Source organism: Bombus bifarius, unplaced genomic scaffold (assembly GCF_011952205.1).
Source record: "Bombus bifarius isolate JDL3187 unplaced genomic scaffold, Bbif_JDL3187 scf7180000008140, whole genome shotgun sequence".
NCBI lineage: Eukaryota > Metazoa > Arthropoda > Insecta > Hymenoptera > Apidae > Bombus > Bombus bifarius.
In genome coordinates, this window is record NW_022884468.1 from 67,023 (window position 1) to 91,115 (window position 24,093).

The 24,093-nt window shown below is 40.0% G+C and overlaps 1 protein-coding gene across 1 annotated transcript in view; it reads right to left on the reverse strand.

Moving 5' to 3' along the window:
• The window catches only part of LOC117208563 (laminin subunit alpha-1-like), a 90,126-nt gene that overhangs the window by 45,015 nt on the left and 21,018 nt on the right, over nucleotides 1–24,093 (reverse strand). Inside the window, exon 2 of the mRNA XM_033449785.1 lies at nucleotides 2,761–3,068. Within this exon, the coding sequence (XP_033305676.1) occupies nucleotides 2,761–3,068 (308 nt within the window). The remainder of the gene's footprint in view (nucleotides 1–2,760; nucleotides 3,069–24,093) is intronic.

A 24,093-nucleotide genomic window follows, 5' to 3' on the forward strand; every position in this document is an offset into this window, starting at 1 on the left:
AGACTGGGCTGATTACTGTGATTAATATCGCGTTAAAACGGCGGTGGCGATTATGTCGGTCGCGAACGGTTTCACCTCTAACGAGCATCATTTGTGACTCCCAGTACCGACAACACCAACAACAAGAATAAATTACTCGATATATATACGTATTGTATGCATGCGCGATCGCGCAGCCTAATCGAAAAGGGAAAAGCAAAAACAAGTAGCAGCTACAGCTACACCCCCGCTCGTAAGCATTGGAACACTCGGGAAAATTTAAGTAAAGCTGAGAAATTATTAGGAGAAAATATTATTCATATTAGCATATTATGCGTATAAACTTGATCATATAAACCATTTAGATATTACGTGTTTACTGAACATTGCAACTTCTCGAGAGAATTCTTGAGAGAATTAATATCAATGTGCCTGTTAGAAAGGTCAGGCATTCTCGTACGTTCACACTCAATTGTGTACTTCTCGTTACGAACGTACCGATGTTATCACCAGATTGTCAAATTTAACAAACCAATTCACTGGAAGCATAAACTTCTTCCGCGACTCTATATCTTCCTTTATATTAAACGTAGAGAAAGTTCTCCGAAGCGGATTAGATATTTAGATAATTATCATATTGGCATTAATTTTGTACCTTGCGACATTTCGCTTATGCATGAAAAAGGGGCTAACCTGTTTACAACAAAATAGAATATTTATATTTCTAAAAGGAATTTGAAGGATTCAAATATTTAACTCGTAAACCTCTTGACATGAAGTTACACTAATTACGAGGCCTAATTCTATCAATGGCAAGGAAACAGCAGGCTATTCTTGATGCTTACAGAAGATCCATAAGATATTAGTATAATATTAAGTCTACTATTTTTATGATTTTATGCAAGTATAACAGGTGTATGTAATTTTCGCAACGACACATGTCACATTCTATTACTTCCTCTCCCTCAATAAAAACGAAAGTGAATAAATCGTGTTACGGTTTAACGATATGTATACTGTAATTTACCAAAAAAGTTCGTAGAGCCAACGATTTTTACCATAATATTTTCCACTTAAGGAATGTACGTAGACTTTTCTAACCGACTGTAGTTAACGGAAAAGTTGTTTGTCCTAGAATATCCGACCCTCCCACTTTCTCGATTGCGTCGCGTCCTTATTACCAAGGGAATCTAAGAAGGGCCGTGTTGCTCGTTAAAGTTTTTCGCCAGCGCCGCCCGCAATTTGCTGCGGGACCCGCTTCCCAGGTATACCCGTTGCTCGCTGCATGCGAAATTCCAAGAAAGGGACCAGAAAGTAACCATTGCCCTTCTCTATCCAGTCATCCTATCTGTCTATCTTCGTTCGCTCTGCTTCGCGTAATCGGCATAGCCTCCACCTTCTCTTTTTCCCAGAGTTGACGTTCTTCTCTAACCTCCTTTCCCCGGAGCTCTCTTTTCAGCCGAGCCGCCGCCGCCACGCGGTTCGTAGGGAACATAAATTCGTAGAGGATCGGGCACAATCCGAGAAACGAGCCTAACGAACAGGGAAAAAGCGACTTTACGATTTTTCGGAAGGGACAAGGAACCTCTCTTCAGCGTCCGCTACACGACCCTTTAATGGCGGCGTAATGTAAGGCGGTCGCTTGAGTTTTGCTCGCCGAAAGCCGAAGAGGCGACGCGAGGGGAATAAATCGTTTGGAATACAGGCTTGTTTGAATAATGAAACTCGCTTTTCTCACGGGATCACGCGGCGGCTGGGGTAGCCCGGCATTGTCTTTCCTTTCCTACCTTCGAAACAAGCAACGTTGCTACGGAGTTAGGTTTACGCGTTGGTGGTAGTGATGAGATTGAGAAGGGTATTTTAATCCTGCGGCGCGCCTTAACAGAAGGCTATATAGAAGTTGGCCAGACGATTTACACGTTGTAGATAACTGAACGAACTGTTTTCATGTCCGCTTTTTCTTTTTTTTTCAACGCGATTTAGATCTCAATTTCGTTGCTGCTGCAATCGTGTACTGAACTTTAAATCGCAACTTGCGTGGATATTAAATTTCAATTAAAAGAGAAAAGATTGGTACGTAATCACATTCAGACTCGTTTTGATATACAAGTTGTACCATAACACGTGGGACCCACTTTAGGAGTGAACAGCAAGCACGCAAACAATGAAAAAGGTTCATACGAACACGTGCCCTAACCTTGCTCCATAGTTACAGCCGTTCTTGTGCTTCGGTAATCCGCGACTGCTTACCTGTGTAAAAGGTGCTCGAAATGATCGGTCTGTATGCAAGTTTGCAGTCGTCGTATCAAAGAATTTCGCGATTTTTCAAAAATTGCGTGTGTGTGTCGTGTAATACAGAGCGAGGACATGTCGAACAACTTCTACGAAGGTAAGCAGTTGCAGATTATCGGGATACAAAGTGGCTATAAATTTGAGGCAACGTCAAATAGAACGCATGTTCGTACAAATCTTATCCATTGCTTTTATGCCTCCTATCCACACCTGAACATGCTATGATAATAAACTATTTTTCAAACGTTTCGAAGACAAAATAAAAGATGATAACAAAATTTGTCAAAGATACAAACAAACAGATATTGTAATGTTAATAAACAAAGAACTAATGTTCAGATTTCTAGAGAACTGATGACCAATTCGTCACGAAGATTACTTTGAATTAAAAATTTCAATGCCAATCGGTTTGAACATAGAAAATTTATAAAAATGCCTTACGAAACTATAGAACAAAAATCACTGTTTATCATCTTACAGCCATCTTACCTGTTTAAGATCCAAAGCTATCGTCACGTATTCGTAGTGTTCTCCTCTGGCAAGGGTTGGACTCTGCCACCACTTTCCAGGACTCGAGTCCAGTATGTTGCTAATATTATGTTTCTTGCCTGGATCCGGACTCCTGGCATCGCAAACCGCGCATCTCGACGATTCGGAAGGTTTGCAAAATGTTTCTGGCCCTTCTTCACCGCAGGTTGCGTTGACGAAGATGTCAGCCTTTGCGGCCACATTGAATGTCGATGGGAAGAGGCCGCTATTTTTTAGGCTCTTATTTGTTCCATACAGCGCGGATTGCCCTAGAAATTAAATAATAAATAAAATAAAATAAATTGCGAAACCTCGAACTGATAAACATATGATAAACGTGAAATCTAAAGTCAGCAGGCAAAATACAGTGTACTAAGTAATCTATTATTATCAGCATAATTACTACAATTGAGAGAATATGTAGTTAAATTCTTCGTGAAAGAAATAATGTAAATGTTTAGAACAAGAAATTTTTGCGTTTGTTATTTGAAACAAATTATTTTGAAGATTTGCTCAACGTATGCAAGTTGCATTTGTAATTTATATTACTTGTACGGTGCTAACTTACACGATAAATTTTACTCGTCTGCCATGTCATGACTACCCTGGGAGTTCGAGGGTGACTGTGTAGTGGAGCAGACACAGAGAGGACGGAGCCATGAGCTTACCCGAAATCTCCGGAAAACTGGAGAATTCAGGCAAGGAAAGTAACCAGAGTGAAGGACTAGCGCCCGTGAATGCAAAGCGGGTGTAGGAACCCACGAAATCTGGTGTAGAAAGGCGCTAAAGGCGGAAGTAAACCGAGTGCGAGGTTATGACGGAGGGGTAACCACATTGGGACGCGTGACAACAGAGCCGCCACACGGGCTACCCGAGGAACCACACAGATGCAGCCATATTGACACGTGTGTCAAAGCGCGCCGCGCGAGCTATTTGAAAACGGCAGCGACTAGCGGAGCAGCAAGCGCGAAGGAAGCGGCCACATTTGCGCCCAATGGCGAAAAAGGACGCAACGGTGGCGGAAGATAAGGAGGTAGGGGAAACCGTCGGAGGAGGGGGCGAAACGGAGCTGGTTGCTGAGCCGTCACACGTCAGCACCAGGAGCATGACGAGGGCGGCCCTGACAAAAGAGGGGCCCTCCCACCCCACACTGGGCGCGGAAAACCCGCGGACCGAAGGAACGACGGAGGAAGAGGACCTAGCCCAAGAGACGAGAACCGTTACTACAGCAGACATAAGAGCGGAACTGATCCGTCGGGCCGCAGAGATGACCAAGGTTGTCGAGACATCTCGCAACCTCAAGAGTACGCAGGAGGAAACGTTAAAGGAAGCAGGGCAGTCTACTGGTGGAACCCTGACATCGCGGAGCTGAGGACGAGATGCGTCCGGGCCCGAAGACAGTACCTAAGGGCCCGCCGCTGGCGACGACGCGACGAAGAAGAAGTCTCCTCGCGCTACCGGGCGTACCGCGTGCTACGGCGCTCGCTGCAGAAGGAAATCAAAAACGCGGAGGACCGTGCCTGGCAGAGTTTCCCGAAACAACGTGGCGCTGGCGGTTTCCCTGGACATCGTCAACGCGTTTAACTCCATGCCGCGGGACAGGATACTGACGGCCCTGGAGCACTTCGAGGTTCCCAGCTATCTCGTCCGGCTGATCCGGGCCTATCTCGACGACAGGTGGATTTGCTACAGCAGCAAGGAGGGAGAGGAAAGGCGACCTGTCGAACGCGGAGTCCCGCAGGGCTCGGTGCTGGGACCGATACTATGGAACATTGCATACGACGAGGTACTGCGCTGCCCCCAGGCGCGGCCATGGTGTGCTACGCGGACGACACCCTGGTCCTGGTCGGGGGTCGTGGCTGGCACGAGACACTGCGCATCGGCAAAATCGCAACGGCCTGCGCAATCCGTGATTGGGCCTGAGGGTCTCCCCTGCGAAGTCAGAGGCCATCTGGTTCTTCGACAAGAAGCGGCGAGGGACCCCACCGCCCGGCCTATGCATAAACATGGCAGGCGAAACCGTCCAGGTGGGATCGCAAATGAAATACCTGGGTCTCGTCATCGACAGCCAGTGGACGTTCGAGCCGCACTTCGACTGCCTGATCCCGAAAGTTTCGGGGGCCGCTAATGCCCTATGCGGCCTGCTACCGAACATCGGCGGTATGGGCGGACGACCTGATGGCGAGCCGCCGCAGCACCCTGCTCCTGAGGAGGCTACACAGGGTAACCGCCATCAGAATCATTAGGGGATACCGGACGGTGTCTCACGCGTCGGCGACTGCCCTAGCCGCGTACCCCCGTGGGAGCTCCGGGCACTAGCGCTCAAAAAGAGATACACCCACCGGAGAGTATGGCATCCGGGAGAAGATCCGACCGAGCAAGCGGCTCCGAATGGCGAGAAGAGGGCGCAACGGAAGTTAATTCATTGAGATTCCTGGAGCACCCCCGTCGTACGCGTAGGATAGTCATCGTGGAGTTTTAGTCGGTAGGAGTCCGACACTACTCTGCTGCTACGCGTCCTGCAGCAGCGGAGTGTCCATGAGGATTTCTCCACGTAAAAAAAAAAAAAAAAAAAAAAACAATGTCATGACTACCCTGTCACTAACAAATTCTTTGCAACATTATCGACAATCATTAATTAATCGATCCTAAGTATATTCCTCGTCATGAATGCAGCTTCTAATCAGCTGTAGCATTAAACGTGAAATTTCACGCAGAGGAAGAGAAACTTGCTACACGAATGACATTTGAAGAAATTCCTCGATATCGAGGATACAAGCGGACAGTCTATCTCGTAATTTCCTTAGGATATGTGGTATAGTGGATGCTGTAGGTATATAGTGACAGGTTATGACAGAGCTCACAGCACGGAACCAGTTGCACACGAGCGAACAAGTTACCGCGGAGAGATGCAGCGTCGCGAGTGACAACGTGCATCGGTGAACAGGTTCCTGACTATCCTGGACGGCTGAACAGGTTAAACGCGCGTAAATAATAATCGACACGCGAGCTTGTACCGTGTCAAAGCAACGTGACGAGCGATCGTCGCCTTGAACGACCAAAGACGAAACGAAAGCTATTCTACGTGGAACCCATGGCGCAATCGACGAAAGAAGTATATGTCATAAAGGCGATTAGGCATCAAAGCGTACACGTTCGAACGTCTAGATAAAACCCGAGAGGATAAGGATCCTAAAATTCTGTCAGAACTGTCAGGTCTCTTGGTTTTGTTTCAGTCTCTACGTTTCTAATTGACAATCGTAGAACGTTGTATGATACCGTGGTTATCATTATACACATCTTGGGTGTCCCTCGGTGTTCTTCGAATGGCTTATGCGTAAGTTTTTACGTGACGCTTTAACTCATTCTATTTTATCCTACTTTTCACTTCGACATGTTTTTCGTTTATATTGGATAGGCTTGCGAGCGAATTTTATTTGAAATAAAGATAAAAAATAACAAATTGAAAGAAAGAATCGTTTTCATTTTAAGAATAGCACAAGGACAGTTTATCTTGTGCTAAGATCAAATAAATAATTCTTAAAGAATTCTGTACCATAATTAAGTGTCTCAAATGAGATAACAGATAATTTGGATTCTAGTACTAATCTGAACTTATAAATATTTTGCATTCATCTTATTTCAGGGTCTGTTTGCAAATAAACTACGTTTTATCATACTATGATAGGATCACGCAATCTTATTTCTAGCTTTGTCTTCTTTGATATTTAGAGTATTATTAGATCAAAATTGAAAACATCGTAGAAACTATGCTAAGTCCGGTTCCCGGGCCCCTTTCGATCGCAGCCGGGACGGTCATCGTGGAGGTTTTGTCGGTTGGAGTCCGGCACTACCACGCCGCTTTTCCCCAGAAGCGACCTGGTGTCCGTGCGGATTTCCTCCACGTTAATAATAATAAAAAAAAAGAAGCTATGCTAAGTAATGTATTATATTTCTTTTTTTATTATGTTCATAGCCAATATTGTCGCATATTGTAGTGCAACACTTGACAGTAAACTCGTTTTTCACACAGAAAGGAATAGAAAGATGCTTTATTATGTCTGAAGAAATTTAATCTAGGATCTACATTTTCACTTACGAATAGTATTAATTTATTGCCTCTTATTGTAACTTTTATATACACTATAGCTGAGATTCTCTTTGTGCAGAGAAATTGTCCGACGCGATCGATCTTCAAACAGTGACAGCCGTTTAATTTAAAGCCAACACCCACGAGTGAAGTTATTGCTTTCTCGACTTAGCAGCGACTATTCTATGATATCAGATGAGAGAGAGCGAATTTTTGCGGTTGCTGGTTAATGATTCTGCCGGGTGTAAATTATGCAGCGCGCATTGCGCGCGCCGTGTATCGACCCGATCGAACGACGAGAAGGAATCGGAGAGTGAAACGAGTCGCTTTGAAATGCAAATGTGCCGTTTCACGTGTTACCCGCTGGAGAATATACGAATCGCGCGCCAAAGCTCCACGCATCTTTTGTAATTCGCGAATTACGGAAGGTACGTGCGATGTAGAAAATAAAGAATACCGAAGATTCGTATCTTTGCGAAAGGATGTCACGGATATGTCATTATTAGATTGCCGATATTCATGTGTTTATGGAAGATTTGAATGTTTCTATTTCAATTTCATACTAAGATACTTTCTCTTCATAGCCAAAAAATGTCAGAAAATTAAGACAAACTTATTATGTTTTTTCCTTACAGTCTTCATATAAAACATCCAAAGCTAACCCGCCAATCTGCGACATCTACAATTGTCGAATTGTCCTAAATCCAATTACTCTTCCAACAAATAGCAGATCAAAGGAACTTCATGTGAAAGTCTCTGCGATAGAAATTAAGTCTGAAACGTTTTCTCCTCTCTGAAAGACGTCTCGTCTCGTTATTTAGCAAAATCTAACTAGTGAATCTCTTTCTGCTCACATTATCGTCGCCGATAACTACATAGACGCAGTTGATGCGATTTTAAAACTTATACACAAAGAAAGAGAGATATCCAAAGTAAACCTACATACTCTTTATGATACTTAGCGACTTAAAGAAATTTTGATTGTTATTGGGATTTCATTTTCTCATTAATGCAAGCTGTTAAGCAATACGTGATTACAACGTAGCTTACAATTTCTTTTAACATCTGCTTCTTCCCTCCATACAATATTTAATCTCTCTTCATACGAACAATGACCTAAATTACACTGAAATAAAAACTTAACCTAATACTTTAAAGTTCCACTAAAAAAAAAAGAGAGATTGTGTTTTAAAGCCACTTCAGCAATATCCTGCCTGCTAGCTGCGCTCTTCTCCAGCAAATGTCACGTATCTCGATCAATAAAATTTCCTAATCGTTGCTTCGCGGACGCATTTTCTCACTAACAAGCAAGCGTAGTGCTGATTCACCGAGAACGACCACGCGAATCAACGATTTCGATCGGAGCTACGCTCGATTTCCTGGTCCCGTTGCCTCTTTTCCCGTGTCAACGGGAGTCACGCCTACGTTCGACGCTTCCCGCTTTCGTTCGATCTTATCTGAAAAGAACAGTCAGGTCAGTTTCTCCCTTCTCCCATAGAATTCTCAACCGCCGTGGTTACCACAAAGAAACAGGCCTATCGGGATGAAATCGTAGCTGGAGAACGCAACCGCGATTCACGATAATCGATGAATGCCTGCGAGACAACGATGATCTCGCTCACGATCTCAGCGGTAGTTAGGCGTATGTTGCTTGATTCGCAACCGTTATCGAAATCTCGTGCTCGCTTCCGACGCGTCATTTATCGAACGTCCGGTATTAATCACGCTCATTGAATGAATCTTTTTGCTTTCGACTACACCGATAAATTGTAACAGGGTAGAGTTACGATGACTTTGCCGTACCAATGCGATATTCGTACTAGAGCGTACTGGAACATTCGATATTTGTAATTTTCGATATTTATCCCTATTGAATCAAGTGTGTCATTTTTGACCGAATCTTATTTTTCTGCTAGAAAATTTCCTAAATTTCTGGAGAATGCGAAGGAGCCGTTATTCGTATTATTTTTCACTTGTATGTTGGATTTCGTGTATCTCAATCGCAACGTTCCTATGAAAGGAACGAGAGATTTCGCTTTGATTGAATTGTTGGTGTTCCGATATTTTTACAGAAAATTATTTCTATAGAATATCTTATAATATTTGATACATACCAATGTGCTATGATAACGCAATACGAAACGTATTTTCTATTCTACTTTTGCCTTAAGACCGAGACATTGAACACGAGCGTTGGAACGCTGTTCGTTGCGTGACGTCCGTTGTAGAATATTGTTGTATATTGGAGCTCAGCCCACACGCTAAGAACGTGCGTCGACAATATACATATTTCTACAACGGACGTCACGTAACGGACGGCGTTTCAAATCTCGTGTGGCTCCGGCCTAAATTAGACGGAATTTTCCGCTAAACCTAATAGCTTTGTCGAATTGAGACTCGCTTCTGCACGAACGACTCGCGAGCGGACCGTGCGCGTGTACAAAAGCTCTGGAAAAGAAACAAATCCGTGGTAGCGGCATTGTGTTGTGTCTTGCCGGTGAACAGGCCTGTTTTACTCCCTTTCTCCTGGTGAGCCCGTGCGCCAGGGACTTAAGCTCGGCACGAGTGACTGATGACGACAGAAATAACCCTGTTCCATCTTTCCGGCGGCGCACGTGTCCACGTTCGTGAACAAACCTACGCAACCACGGCGACCAACACGATGAAAACAGAAGGAGACGAGCGTCTATTGGGCAGACCGCGTGATTTGCATGCGAGTGCGGAAGACGCGGAGAGGAAGATACCGATGGATAGCCGAAACACTTGATGAAGAAATGGACCAGGTTAGATTCTGTTCAAGGGTAGGTTCAACGAATCGTTAGAGACGAGTAAGATTTTAGTTCTTCGTACGGTGAAACTCCGTTTATCCGACATCGGGTTACTCTCCACCAATTTGATAATGGAAAACGTAATTTACGAGCGGAGATTTTTATAATATAACGAAGATTATGCTTATTAAGGTGAAAAATGGCGAGAATAAGATGTGGATAATATCATATTCTATATAACCGTAGCAAGTATCATAAACTGCCAAGTATATTGGATTTTCTCTGATTCATTACGCAGTTACGTATACGAAAGCTATAATCGGATTTGTTCGACGTGAACATAATTCATAATAGAAACTGATGTGGATGCAGTGTGAAAACAAGTTTTACAGTGCGTTCGAAACCGGCTGAACAATCTTTTACAAGGTACATGGCGCTCATGAAACACTGATTGATTCCAAATTTTACTGACGATCTTATTAATCAAACAATATATTACAAATAATTTTTGTACGTTTTATGATTCTTTCACAATTTTTGATGAATTATAATGTAAAATATTGTATTCGACCCGCGTATATCGTATAGATTTTTTTTCCTATTACTATATATATTTGGTTTTCATATTTCACATATATAGCTTTAATATATACTTAATTATATTTTTAATTTCTTTACAACTATGAAAGAACTGTGTTCCTCGTGGACACTCTGTATATGTCTGCAACGTTGTGAGTCGTATGATGAGTAGATTAAGGAGCGATTGAACTTGTTCAACAGGTTGCTACAAACTAGGAACTTACATACTATCAAATAACATTAATATACACTTCATTAAATAACAGAGAACATCAATAAGAAACATAACTAAATCTTGTATACTTTATCGTATTCTCTGGCTTCGGAACAATTTGTTTGAAACTCAATTATTTTTAACGGTGAAGGTGAAAAAGATCGCAATATATTAAACGCAAAATTTCACGCATCATTTAATGGAAAAAGCAAAGATGAAGTAACACATGTAGTCGAAAAACGATGCCACTAAATTATGCCACGAGAGACTATAAATTTATGTAGACCAGAAAACTAGCCTATTTTCATCGAAAACAGCAACCTGATGACATCAAACCTCGCGTTCCCTGTACCATGAATTACCGCGGGACACGGTGAACTGAATCATCAAAAATACTAATGGCACTAAAATATACCGGCGCACGGGCGTAGAGTAGGAGATCGAGGATACTATGACTCACATTTACGGTTCGTTTAGCTGGTTACGAGCTCATTGTCCTATGCTAAATTGTTCTATTCACGATCAAACCGATCGCGTATAGCCAACAAGAGGAAAAAACTCCCAGGGGTTGTTGTATGTGCTACGACTGTATTACGTTTGAAATCGAGCGAGGTTGAAATTCAGGAAATCATATTCCAGTAGCAAAGAAGAAAGTGCATAATAAAAATAGTTTGATAATAAAAAATTAATAACATAAAATGCATCTTTCCTATACAATGATAATTTCCCATTCTATTGTTTCTTAAAAAATGTATTTAATCTTTATTAAACATAATTGTTTAAACAAAATCTAAAGACTCCAGTACTCTGTATAACTATTTACAATATACGTGTATCTAATTCTTCAGATATGAGAAAGTTCAACAAAGAAAAGAGAATACTATCGGACGGCGAAGGTCGCAGTACGGTTAAAAATATCAAGAGGATGCTTCGCTATTTTTCAAGAATACTCCGACTGTCACATGACACTGTCGTGCGATTTATGGCCCGCTAAATGAGCAAAGCTGAAAGCGAAAAGGAATCTTCCCAAACCTCACCGATCTCTTGTACGAAAAAAGGGGAAAGCTCGAGAGATGGGTCATCTTCGAAGGGTCTGTCAAAGGGGAAGCCAGATTTTCGTGTTCACGATAACGCGTTTACAAAATATCCTGCAGAGGTTTGGTCCATATGACGATGGACCACGAATGGTCTCGCACGGTGGTCCTTATGACTAATGGTCCCGGTGCCCGTGGCTTGTTTCGTTCGTGTTCTACCGTTGGGTCTCCTCCACGGAAGGGGAACCATGGAGAATCGAAAGAAAAATAAGATCTCGAGCCACTGACCGACATACGTTCGAAGCTCCTGCATCTCTGACGTAATCTCTCGTACCGACCAAACCCTAGGATCCGAACCCTGGGTCGTTCTAATAAGTTAGCTTAGAGATGTAGATCAGGAAACGAGGATGCTGAGGGACTCGGTGTTTGTATATTAACTTATCGTACCTAGAGCCAGGGGCTACGACCGTTATCACGTCATGTGCGTTGGGACGACGGTCTAGTCCCGGTTACCAGGAATGATGAATGTATGGATGTTATCGCGTTTCCGCTCTTTCACTCTCTTCTTTTGGCCGTCGCGATAAGGGAAAACTTTGCAACATGGAACTGTCTCCTTGCCAGGTAGAAGAAATTTCGTTCTCTTACAAACTTTCGTAAAACAATTTATCGACACTTCTTGGTATTCGATAGTCTCTTGTAAGAAGATAGTCGTAAATGGACAGGTGAACAGAATAGTGGCATATTGTAGTGTCTCGTGTCGCATTATATTTCCGAACCTTATTATTATTATTGTTATTATTATTACCACTTATACGTAAATATATCAGTGTAACAAATTATTATTTGTTCTCATTGACACCTCTTTAAGATTAGAGTACCTAACTGACTTATGAGAGAGTAGGTATTTTTTGGACTAGTTTAAAAATTGTATTGATTGAAGTTAGAGTACAATCAACTGTGCAAAGGAAACGTAAACATTTCGTAACTTCTCTTCAACCGGATCGCGGATCAATGAACGAATAAATCAATAGAGAGAGTTCTATTATTCGATGATAGAGCCAGTCAACGAAAGAAAGAAGAACGATATGAAAGACAATGTTGCAATCGTAATCGTTGGTAAATATTGCAATAAATCACAGGTAATAAAACACCATCGTCTCTGGAATAACATGTTGCCGCATAAGGATATGCACAGTGAGCCGAGACAGAGCGATACTTTATTGTTTCGCTATGCCACACGTCATCCTCTCTAGCTACTGTAAAACCCACTCGCTTTTAGCTATCGCCGCTCCCATGCATTTATATGAATGAAAGTCACGAAAGTACGACCGGGGATGTGCGTAAGTCAGCACGTGAACCCGTTTCGTCGGCTCGCGATAATATCGCAACGTATGTACGTATGATACATACATAACCAAATCAATCCGGCGCTTACGCGGCAAAAGAAGTAGTGAATAGAACGATAAACCTATTTCTAGCATGTTGTACATCTAAAATGCGCGTGTACATTCTGCATATACGTTATAGCAAGTTCCTTTGATTTTAGAGACTTCTACATAACATTTTTAACTACTTGTTCGATTCTGATAGTTATTTCTTTTTTCTTTTATTTATGAGTTTATTTATGAGTTGCTGAGTTAATACGACTTTTATTTACTTTAAGATTAACACTAAAGTCTACAATAAAACTATTACTTGCGATTTCGTATATTATTGCGGTTTCACAAATAGTTTCAGAATGAGTTTCTAAGTCCATAGAGGAATGGAGAATGGATTGGAATGGGAGGAATGGAAGAAGAATGTTGAGTTCTTGAAAGTACCTGTTGATCCTAATGGAGATCGGTTTCGGGACTTTCTTCCTGTTAGCAAGATTGGAGAAAGTGTTTAAACGCGAATCCTTCCTCATGAGATTTATCTATTTAGCTATTCACGATCAGCTGAATCGTAAGTCACAGACCCGACAGTCGATGTTTGAAACGAATTCTTCTTGAACACAGGTGGTAATCGTAATTCATACAGCTATAAAATACGTATTAATCTTGAGAAACTTCAAATTAACGTCCCTTTTAAACGGCATAAAACAATACAACCAATCTCTACAAGACAATCTCTGAATCCGCCTCTAATTATCGAATCTGATTGCTAGTTTGGCATCCATCCTACTCGCAGAAATATCATCCGTCATTTAATTTTCACATCTTCAATACCACGTGTCAGTTACGCGTAACATCATTTATCGTCCCAACCTCCGTATTTCCTCGCCTCAAATAGACATAAACCGAAACGCAGCTATTAAAAAATACCATTAACAACGATCTATTCTCTTTCTCGGCGGAACCTACGTACCGCCTCCGGTCGTTCGAGCCAAAATACATAAATAATTCGCCGTACGTTATTGCGATGTCGAGCTGGGTCTACCGCCTGTTGCGAAACGTTTCATTCAGCAGTTAAAGCGACGTTCCAGTTCGTGCAGGCGTGTTTGTCCCGTGAATGAGTGGCGTCAATGAAAACGCAATCTCGTAAACGCGATTCCGCGACGCGACTGTCACGCGTTCGTAAATTCCAAACGAGGCGTAGTTCGCGCGCATAGTCGATCCGCACGGATGCAAAATCTCGCGTATGCCTACCCACAGCTGTCTGCTATGTTAATTATCAGACAATGGCGCCGCCGCCAGCGACATACCAACTATCTCGAACGCCTGAACCGCGGACTTGCCCCCAACGAAGACATCCTACTATCGAATATCTATGTAACCGATCTCGAAAGACTGAACGTGAATGTCGCTGAAAATAACTTTTCGACTATCGTATCATTCTGATGCGTTTACGGATTGTTGAAAATTGTTCGTGAAAGAAATAGAATCTTTAGGCTCATTTTTGAGGGACTCAATTTTTATTCTTCAGTGACAACTGTTTGATAACAAAACCCATAGAAATTATGGAACACCTATCGATCGTCCTACCTTTCTGTTCGCCTTAAAAAGGATATAACGGTGTAAATACAAAATTCACAAAATTATATGAAAGTTACATAAATTGTTTGAATTCTATACATATTGCGATAAAAAATTGGTACACTCGTATCAATGATTTTTGTTAACGGTGACAAATTTCACCTTAGCAAACAGTTTGATTGACAAAGTTTTTCTCGCTGATTCTTAAGTATTGGCTGTGAGATCCTGGCCGCGACTGGCTCGTTTTTACAGGCACTCTATTGACACTGAAAAGAAGCGGTCGCGACCACTCGAGACTGACAAAGTCAATTTCCTGCATTCAAACTGCTGGGAGCTGCACACTGTCATCGGGCAGCTTCAAACGCTTTTGTACGCGGTGTCGCGTTAATGTATCCCCGTGTTTATTAAAGGTAATTTGTCGGGGTAAGTGCACGCATATGTCGCTTATCCAGCTTCGCAGATTTCGTTTGATATCGATGTTACGTGGTACGTCATTACGATGGCGATTTAAGGTAATAGCACCTTGTACTTGCACATGAAAATGGCGCGTAAGTTACTTTTAAAAACGCGTTTTCTTTATGGGAGAAAGTTGTACATTTTATTTCCTTAAGATTATTCTGCAAGTAGTATAAGGGAAAAAGTTTAATTAAAAAATTACTAGCTTTATTTCAGAATCATTAGTTATTTCTTGGTCGACATTAAAGATTTTATTTCCGTGACGATTCATCAAATTTTCTACCATATGTATGATTAAATTATGTGCGTATTGACGAGATCTTTAAGAAAGAAACCAATAACGTAAACGTGTGAAATAATTATCATAATTACCAAAAGCACATTAAAATACTCTGCCAATTACGTAACAAATTTTTTGCACTTACAAAACAACAATGAATTCTCGAAAACCTGCGTTGCCTCGAGCAACAATCCACGACTTTATCCTCTCATTCTCGAGCAACTTATAACACGTCTCTTTCATAAACGACACCCGCATTTCTCCGCACGCAGCTCGGAATTTCACCTAATTAAATCATTAAAATATCACGCAACTTTTACCAGCCGCGAGTGGATGATCATCGCCATCAATATTGTCGTCAAAGGTTGCTGCCGCGATTACGGTTATTTATATACGGGTTCTGACGCCGCGGCGCTGATTTACGCGGCCGGCCGAGAGTTACAGGTGCGTCCCTGTGCCGCGAGAAATCGATTATCGTAGCCGGGAAGTCGTATAAGTGGCGTCCCGCGGCGAATATCGGGCCGAAAATGAAAAGCTGTCCGTGAAGGATAATTAATGCCGGCCAGTCGGCGAACCGTTCTTTCGATTAATCAGCCTCGCTCTCCGCAAGATTAACGAGGCGCAATATTAATGGTCGCGCCGTTCTTAGCAGCCGTTTGGGGATCCACGGCCGCTATAAGAACGAGAACCGATGGAACCATCGATGCTGGCCAGCGTCGACAAAGATTGCTTTCTATTCGTCGAGAAGGACGAAACTGTGGCTCCTGCGAACGATTCGTTGGGGTCATTTCTAGTTACACAATCGGTTAGGGTGATTCTTTGGTTGAAAGCTGAGAGGAAAGAACAACGAATCTCGTAACAATAGGTTTGTTGAGAAAATCAACGATTTCGGAGCACTTTAGTTAGAATTTAACTATATTGTTCGTAGCTAACTGGCAACAAAGACAAACGCCTCGTAAAAATAATGAGCGAAGAATGGGATAACTTCTGGCAAAACCACAACATCTTCTTACGTAAATCCAGGAGAAACACATACAAAGTAAGGCCAATAGTAGCTTTCACAAGAAAAGAACTGGAAGTAACACGATAGGTCACTCCAACGTTGTACATTCGCATCTTATGGAAAAACACATCGCTGAATAATGTGAATATTGCAACACCAACATCATCGGATATCTACCTTGCTACTACACCAAATTCAAAGATACAAGAGGCAACTTGGAAATATCCAACAATATACAATCGCTTCTAACTAATAAAAAAGCAATGTAAGAAATGTCCAATTTTCCTAAAAGAAATAGACTGTAGAATTATACAAAAGTGTATTAATTCGCTAATAAATATTTAACTGGTTACCTACTAATTACCAGCGCTAACTAATGTAACTATGGGAAATTAAGCATGTATATACTATTTAAATATTTGTAGATTTATAGAATACACGTTAATTGCAGTCACTAATACATTTTCAAGTTGAACATCATAGAATTTTGAGGACTCTGTTTCTTCTTTCTTTATGGCAGACGAAAGATCGTATGAAATCTATAGCTCAGTTTATATACCGCAACGTAGACGTATCCACGTGTCTCCACGCCCAATCGCAATAAACTGCGAAGAGGATTACGACCACGTATAAATTACATTTGCAGTGGACTGATAATAAAAGTAATGGCGACTATAAAGCTATGAAACAAACTACTCGCAATTATTTCTTACTATGACGATACGTTTCATATAATTTCTATATAAACATCTATACTCTATTAATTGAAATATGAAAATAAAAGTTTCCAACAATGGCGACATAAATATCATTAGGTTTCTATAAAGAATTTCTGAAATTATGCGTAATTTTTTATTAATGAAATTCTATAAAATTCCATGTTAATGAAATTCTTCAAGTTCTTTGAAATATTCTAAATTTCTTGCGCCGCTAACAGCAGAATATCATAGACAAAAGCTGAACGTACGACATAACTTAGGAACAAGAGAAAAAGATCGTAAAACAAAAATTCATCCCCGGTAATTGCATTCCACGGGTAATCGATTACGTGCACCGTGTGACAATCACCGTATGCTTGTATTTTTTACAGGTTTCTGTGCCCGTGTGTGTGTGTGAAATTTTTATAATCAGACGCGATATGAGAAATGGGGACCTGTTTTTTCCCCATGTCGAGTGTTTCCCAGGCTGATAAATCAAACACTCGTACATTTTTCTATGAGAAGATTGGTTCGTACAGTGATAAGGGTAGTGACCTCTTGAGAGTCTATGGGAGTTTTAATGAGATACATGGAAGTTTTAACGAGATGTTCACACTTCTAATTAGGATGGAACTCTCTAAAAATCTCATACTAATTAATTGGTTATTTGATAGACATGATATGATGATAGACATGATGATAGAAAGGGATAAAACTAACCGAAATGAACTAATTTTACTGCACTGGAGAAGATACTGTTTTTCTAAATAATTTAAGTAACAATTAAACAAAATATTTAGATAAGTATTGAAAAATTATTATTACAAAAAATTTCTAAGAATTCTTCGACTATCCCAACTCTTAACTGTACAATCGATCATTGTGCCCAACAGATCTTTCCATCCAAGTACTGGATCGGTATGTGCCACTTCATTCAAGCTGTAGTGACGCGATCGTTCATACATCGACCCATTATTGATCACTCTGTCGATTCCTTCGACAACTGTTTTAATTCAATTCGTATGCCCGTGACACGTTAATATTTCAGATGGTACGGCAGACAGATTGATCGGCGGATACAGATCTCGATTCGGTGTATCATTTCACTCCGATTATATAACCTGAACCGGACCTCACGCATTGCTCGACATTGCACGTGCATCTTAACGGATTGGAAACTTCAGACACAACTTACATAAGATCAATAGCTGATTTTTCGAATCTGTCTACAATGTTATTGGAAAGGTATACGTCAAAATTTATTACCAAAGGGAAATAAGTATAAATAGTATCTCTTATAAATAATTCTAGAATTACTAATCAAGTTGTTTTTCACGAATAAACTACTTAAACAGACATGTTTTACAGAGTAGAACAACCTCTGTTAAGTGTATAACGGCAATACCATAAGATTAATATACTGCGGAGTCGGAAAGATGACTAGCAGGATGACACAGGAGTAAGACAGGTACTGTTCTGTATAGTTCACTGTCACACATTGTTACATTGTTTTATTTGTAATATGTGATACTTTCAGCCAACACGTGTGCTTATCTTTATGATTGTGTCGGATCTATAAGAAATAACCAATCAGATCCGCATTCCTTAAGCTACATCTTCCTTCCAACTCCACGTTATATGCATTTATTTTCTGTGAAGCTATCGATAACATAATGCATTATTCTTTGCCTCGGTAGAAGGAAGTAGCCTCCTGATAGTTTCTTTAAAGTCGTGTCTTCGATAAATGGCGTCACGGCGTGACAGGTTCGATCAGGGTGGAACATCCCTTTCATCGAACCAGCACTTTAATCATGGACCCGACAAAGGATTCGATCCTCCGCCGTGAATCGCGATTTCTTTTCAACCGTCACACACTTATCAAACCGCTGACGCCTTCACTACAATGTAACATTCAATGCCGGAGGAGACACGTTGTAAATCGCCAGTTTAAACCTCGTCGTTCCGCGGTTTTGCAGCCAGTTTCCGGATAAGCTGTAGTCGCATGTACACAATGTAACGTAATTGACCATCAGCGCGAATAAACATTTTCAATTATGGTATCTTCCCGCGAGAAAGCGATCGCCTACGAAAAAATTAAATATTTCATCTGCCTTCGTCTTTTGTTTTTTCTTAAAACGTGAATCGTTTCGCTAGTTCCAACAAGATTGGAATTAAAATACGAAGATTCGAAAGAGCTTCGACTAGAATGAAGGTTCTGCTTATTTCTATTTTTAAAAGATTCTGACAATAACGTTGATATTATCATTTTCTAGAAGCAAGGAACAATACCAAAATTTATATTGCGTTGTATAAACTATAATTCGATTGTAATTTAATATAATCTATGGTAGAAGAAAGATCATTGCGCACTGCTCAATTTAGCGGAGGAAAAAGAAGTTTTTCTCTTTGACGAGTCCCCCAACGTCACTTAATGCTCTTAATTGCGTGCTTAGCAGCAGTTTGTTCACTCTTAATTACCTCATCGACACCACTACGCACAGTTTCCCTTTGGACGAATCAAAGAATTATCCTGGCAGATAATATTTATGCCGAACATGGGCAATAATTTTTCGCCGGTATTATTATTTTTACAAAACCAGCCACAGTTCACCAAGTCGAACGGATAATTAATTATGCAGCGGGTACATTAATATTTCAAGTGTCGACTGCTTTAACTTGCGCGGCTTTTGCACGCGAACCTCTTGTCGAACCGCGAGAATTGAAAAGCGACCGCGAAATTAACGCGCTGCGGTGCTGTAATAAATTATTTTGTGATTGATAACTAATTAAATGATCTTACGAACTTCAAAGAAAATCTCCGGTAATGATTCTATTGGAATAATAAATAACGATTGCCGATCTTTGAATTAATTTTGAAGCTTTTCATTTAGAATCTTATTGAAATTAGATACAGGTTCTTGCTTGAATTTTTGAAAATTTTCGAAATTAAAAAAAAGAGATATTTAACGACAATGTTATATCAAACTAATAAATACAATTTCTATAAAATTTTAATTATACTCTCATGTGTCTAATTTAGAAATTTCATTGCTTAAGTTCTGATTTTAATCTACGACTATCTGACAAATTTTAAATACATCAGATTAAATTAATCAAAGTAAAGGGAAAAATAAATATTTAATTCTTTTTTCTTTTCCGATATAGATTACGATATCGCAGAGATAAATAAAATATATTTGTGGAGAAAATCCTGGGTTTCAGGTATATGTATTCCTAGTTTCACAAATTCTGTATTAGAAACATCGAAACGATGAACGTATCGTCAGAACGCTTATCTCGGGGACATAATTCACAGCAAAAAGCCAGCTTATCGTATTTATGGGCCATTTGTACGTCAAAGTTGCAAGAGAAGTTTCAAATTTCTCGTAGATAGAAATATGTCCCAACTTGACAGCTACCATGTGAAAGCAATACGTATTTTGAAAAATGGTATTTCGGTGAAAAGACTGCGTGGTTTTCTTGTTTTATCTTTCTAGTTGAACAACGTACAGGAGATATTGGAACTGGGAGTAGCATTTACGTTATCCTTTATGTGCTTCCTTTCGAAAACTTACTACGATTCCTTACTTATTTTTAAATTTTATTTCTTACCCTCATCCTACGTGAAATCCGGACTACGTGGGAATTGCAACATTTTTTATGAGTTGCGCTCATTCCACACGCACGTGACGAATTGACAAAGAAAAAAAAACATATTGCACGATTCAATTTTCATTCTGAATGTGACGTTACGAATAGAATAAGAATAATCCTTGGACAACGTAGAATATTATATTCCTCAAAGTTCCTGTATCGCATTCTATCGATATGTTTTACTTTTAATATTATATTTAGTTACATTATTACATATTTGTAATGTCTGCTATTATATTTGGTTTCGTATATTTACATATATGCGTTCGTAAGTGACAAAATTATCCTCATAATTGTACGTCTAAGATTTTATGTTGAAATGCTATCAAAGCTGTTCCAGAATTGATACTCCGTACACCTAACATTGAATCTCGACAAACTTGTAAATAAAGCGATTAAAACTAGTTACAGCTGGAACGTAACAACTTATTAAAGTTCCTGAGAACGTGGAAAGAGCAGATAAAAGGTTCTCGCGCACTTAAAAACTTACTCAACGACTTTACCGCAGTTGTCTTATAGTTTTCTGATTTTATGTATCTCGTCGTTTTTATGAAAGACACGAGTTACGTAAAAAATTCATTTCACGACAGTTATTAACCTCGTTCGAATGTTTTCCAACGTTTCAGATTTGCTGTGTAAAGTATCGGTCAGGAATGCGATATGACTGCCGCTCATCGAACTTCTGCATCATTTTTGCGTGAAAGTACTCGCTTAAACCAGATTTACAAGTTCTCAACCACTTTGCATCAATCGTAAAATATTCCAAACATGAATTTTTCCCATCGCCAGCAATCGGATATTATGGATAAAAATCAGACACATATTGAGATTTAAGTAGGTACTTTCTGCCGTTTCACGTTCATTTACGTATTCCTTTGCATTTCATATTATGTTGCGTATTAAACGAATTCTAATGAATTTTTGTTGAAAATAGAAATTATAATTAAAAATAGAAATAATTTATCAACACTATATTTTATAATAAATTCTACTATTGAAAGGCTGAGAAATTTAAATCTCCCTATATGTAAAAATGCCTCGTCTGTATTAAAATCAGTAATTTAAGAAAGTAACTATACTAAAAAAATAAGTTAATTTTTTTTAATATAACTAAGAAGCTAAATTTTTAACTCTACATAAGAATTATATTTTAGTTCATATACTTCGTATCCATTGATATCTATATTCGTCATTAAGTTCTTATTGCTTTTACACGAGCAAATTGGACGCGCTTTACAAACGTTCACAATGCTTTAATACTGCATTAAACACATGTCGATCCTTTTACGCTTGCAATAGGAGCAACATAAGCAAAGTTGTAACTAGCCTGTATAGCGAGATCTTATCGTAGCGATCACTTCGATCTTATTTACATTCGCTGACACGGCAGACTCTATTAATTAACACCGCTACCAGGAAATTACGAACAACTATTTTCATAAAAGAACATCGTATCTTTATGGATTGCTGGAATTTTTACACCGGTGAACATCCGGTTTCAAGTTTATGAAATTAAATAAAGTCTAATAACTCTTCGAGGAGAGAAATTTGTACTTTTCAACTTGAAACAAATAGTTCATTTCCAGAAGCAGCGAATATTAATCAGATCGTAAGATATTTGTGAAAGAAAGCAAATAAGCTGTGCCAATGTTTGTGTAATTATGAAACTATAGTTTTCTCTGTGATTTCTATTAACCAAAGTTTTTATTTTCTCGCTAGTTTCTTAATGACACCGCTCAAAGAATAATAAAACAATCTTATTTCCTCTCTTCATAATTCAATTATCAAAAATAATATTCAAAAGAGCCTACTCAATTATAAATTGCAATCTTTTAAATTCGATTTTCAACACAGATCAATTACCTTTCTTTTCTTCCCAACTAAATCGTACCAGTTTCGTGCAAAACTAATAAAATTCATCTAGCAACGGTAGAGACTAATTGCAGCCGAATTTCGTTTCATCTCTGCTTGTTTAAGCACGAACTACGCGCCTTTAAATAGATCATCGACACTGGAGTTAGCAGTTCAAAAGACCCCAGCAGCGAACAAACAAACCTTCTCATTCCCTTAATCTTTCCGGCCACTCGATCAGTTACACAAACCTCCGTGTATTATAATCCAAACTTATAATTCATCGAAACGCGAAGCACATCGCCGCGACAAGGTTTTCGCGCGCCGTCATCAACAAACCGAGCGTTCGTCATCAATCCTTCCAAACAATTTCATTAAACCGAGCAAGGAAACGCTGAAAAATTAAGTAGCCATAAATTAGTATCTACTTGGTGTAGGTTTACCGGTCCCGAGGCCAGTGTTAATTAATAATTGCCTGTCGTTTCCCGAAGCGGCAAAAGGAAGATCGACCGCTTTTTGTTTTCGCGTCGTCGACGATCCAGTCGGGGGAAGAAAAGAAGGGAATATCTTCGGTTCTCTGACCGTAGTTGGCATGTGGAAGAGAGGAACATGTTGCCTTAAAGAGCCTTGGCCTTAGCCTCGACTTTAGTTATCGTAGCCCTCGATGCGTTTCTGACCCAATACAAAAACCGACTATATGTTTTATCCGACTCACGACCGGCGAACCATACGAAGTAAAGAGCGCGTGCCGGCGCTAATAAGTGTACGCTATTAATTGCATTGTAGAAAGAAGAGGATAAACTGACGAAATTGCTATAAAGGGGAGAATGAGTCGGACGACTAACGTTGATCGAGCACTGAGGATACGATGTTACACGTACAGCTACAATTACGCGTGCAATTATTTGTTGATTGATGCGCTAGTACGAGGCATCGCGTGGGAAGATGCATTACGCGTTTCTGAACGAAATGCTTTGTATGCGGGGTGATAACGAGTTAACATTTGGTTTGCATTTGTAATTTATACGTTTGGAGGATTTTCAGCAGATTCCTGGAATTATATGAAGACTCGTAGGGCAGTCGTGAAACGACTAAAGTTGAAAGAACGAGGATAAGTAGTAAACTGATTATAACGCTTGAGAATTAAAAAGAATATGTAAAATCAAAGCAATTATTCATTTTCTTCGTTCATTAAGTATTTCAAACGTATGTTCTTTAAAGAAAGTTAAAACACAGGTAAGTTCATTAAAACTGATCTAATCTGCGCTAATTGAATAGTTTCTATTTTTTAAATGAACATTCTATCTGTTCTGTTCTCTATGTTTTCATAAATCAAGAATTCGGTACGTGAAAAGAATTTCGAACGTTGTTGAACTTGATAAGGAATTTTGAAAGAAACCTCGTGGCCATTTGTTCGGGGTACGCAGCTTTCAAACCCGGTACTTTCATGCAAATCACAGACACTCAGATGCCCTGAAAAACGCTTAAGAAGCGCAACGTTTAGCAGCAAGCACGCGAAAGACAAACGTTTCGTGAAAGAACAATTGTACCGCGTGGATCGCATTATTTATGAAGCACGAAGAGAGTCGTCACCAAGCAACTAATAACGGCGCTTTGGACGAGCAACAGGCCGTATGATTTCTGCGTGTGCTGTAAAATTAGGACCAGTTATCTTTCGCCGACGTTTCCGGTTTTCTCGCGAGTGGCGCCTCA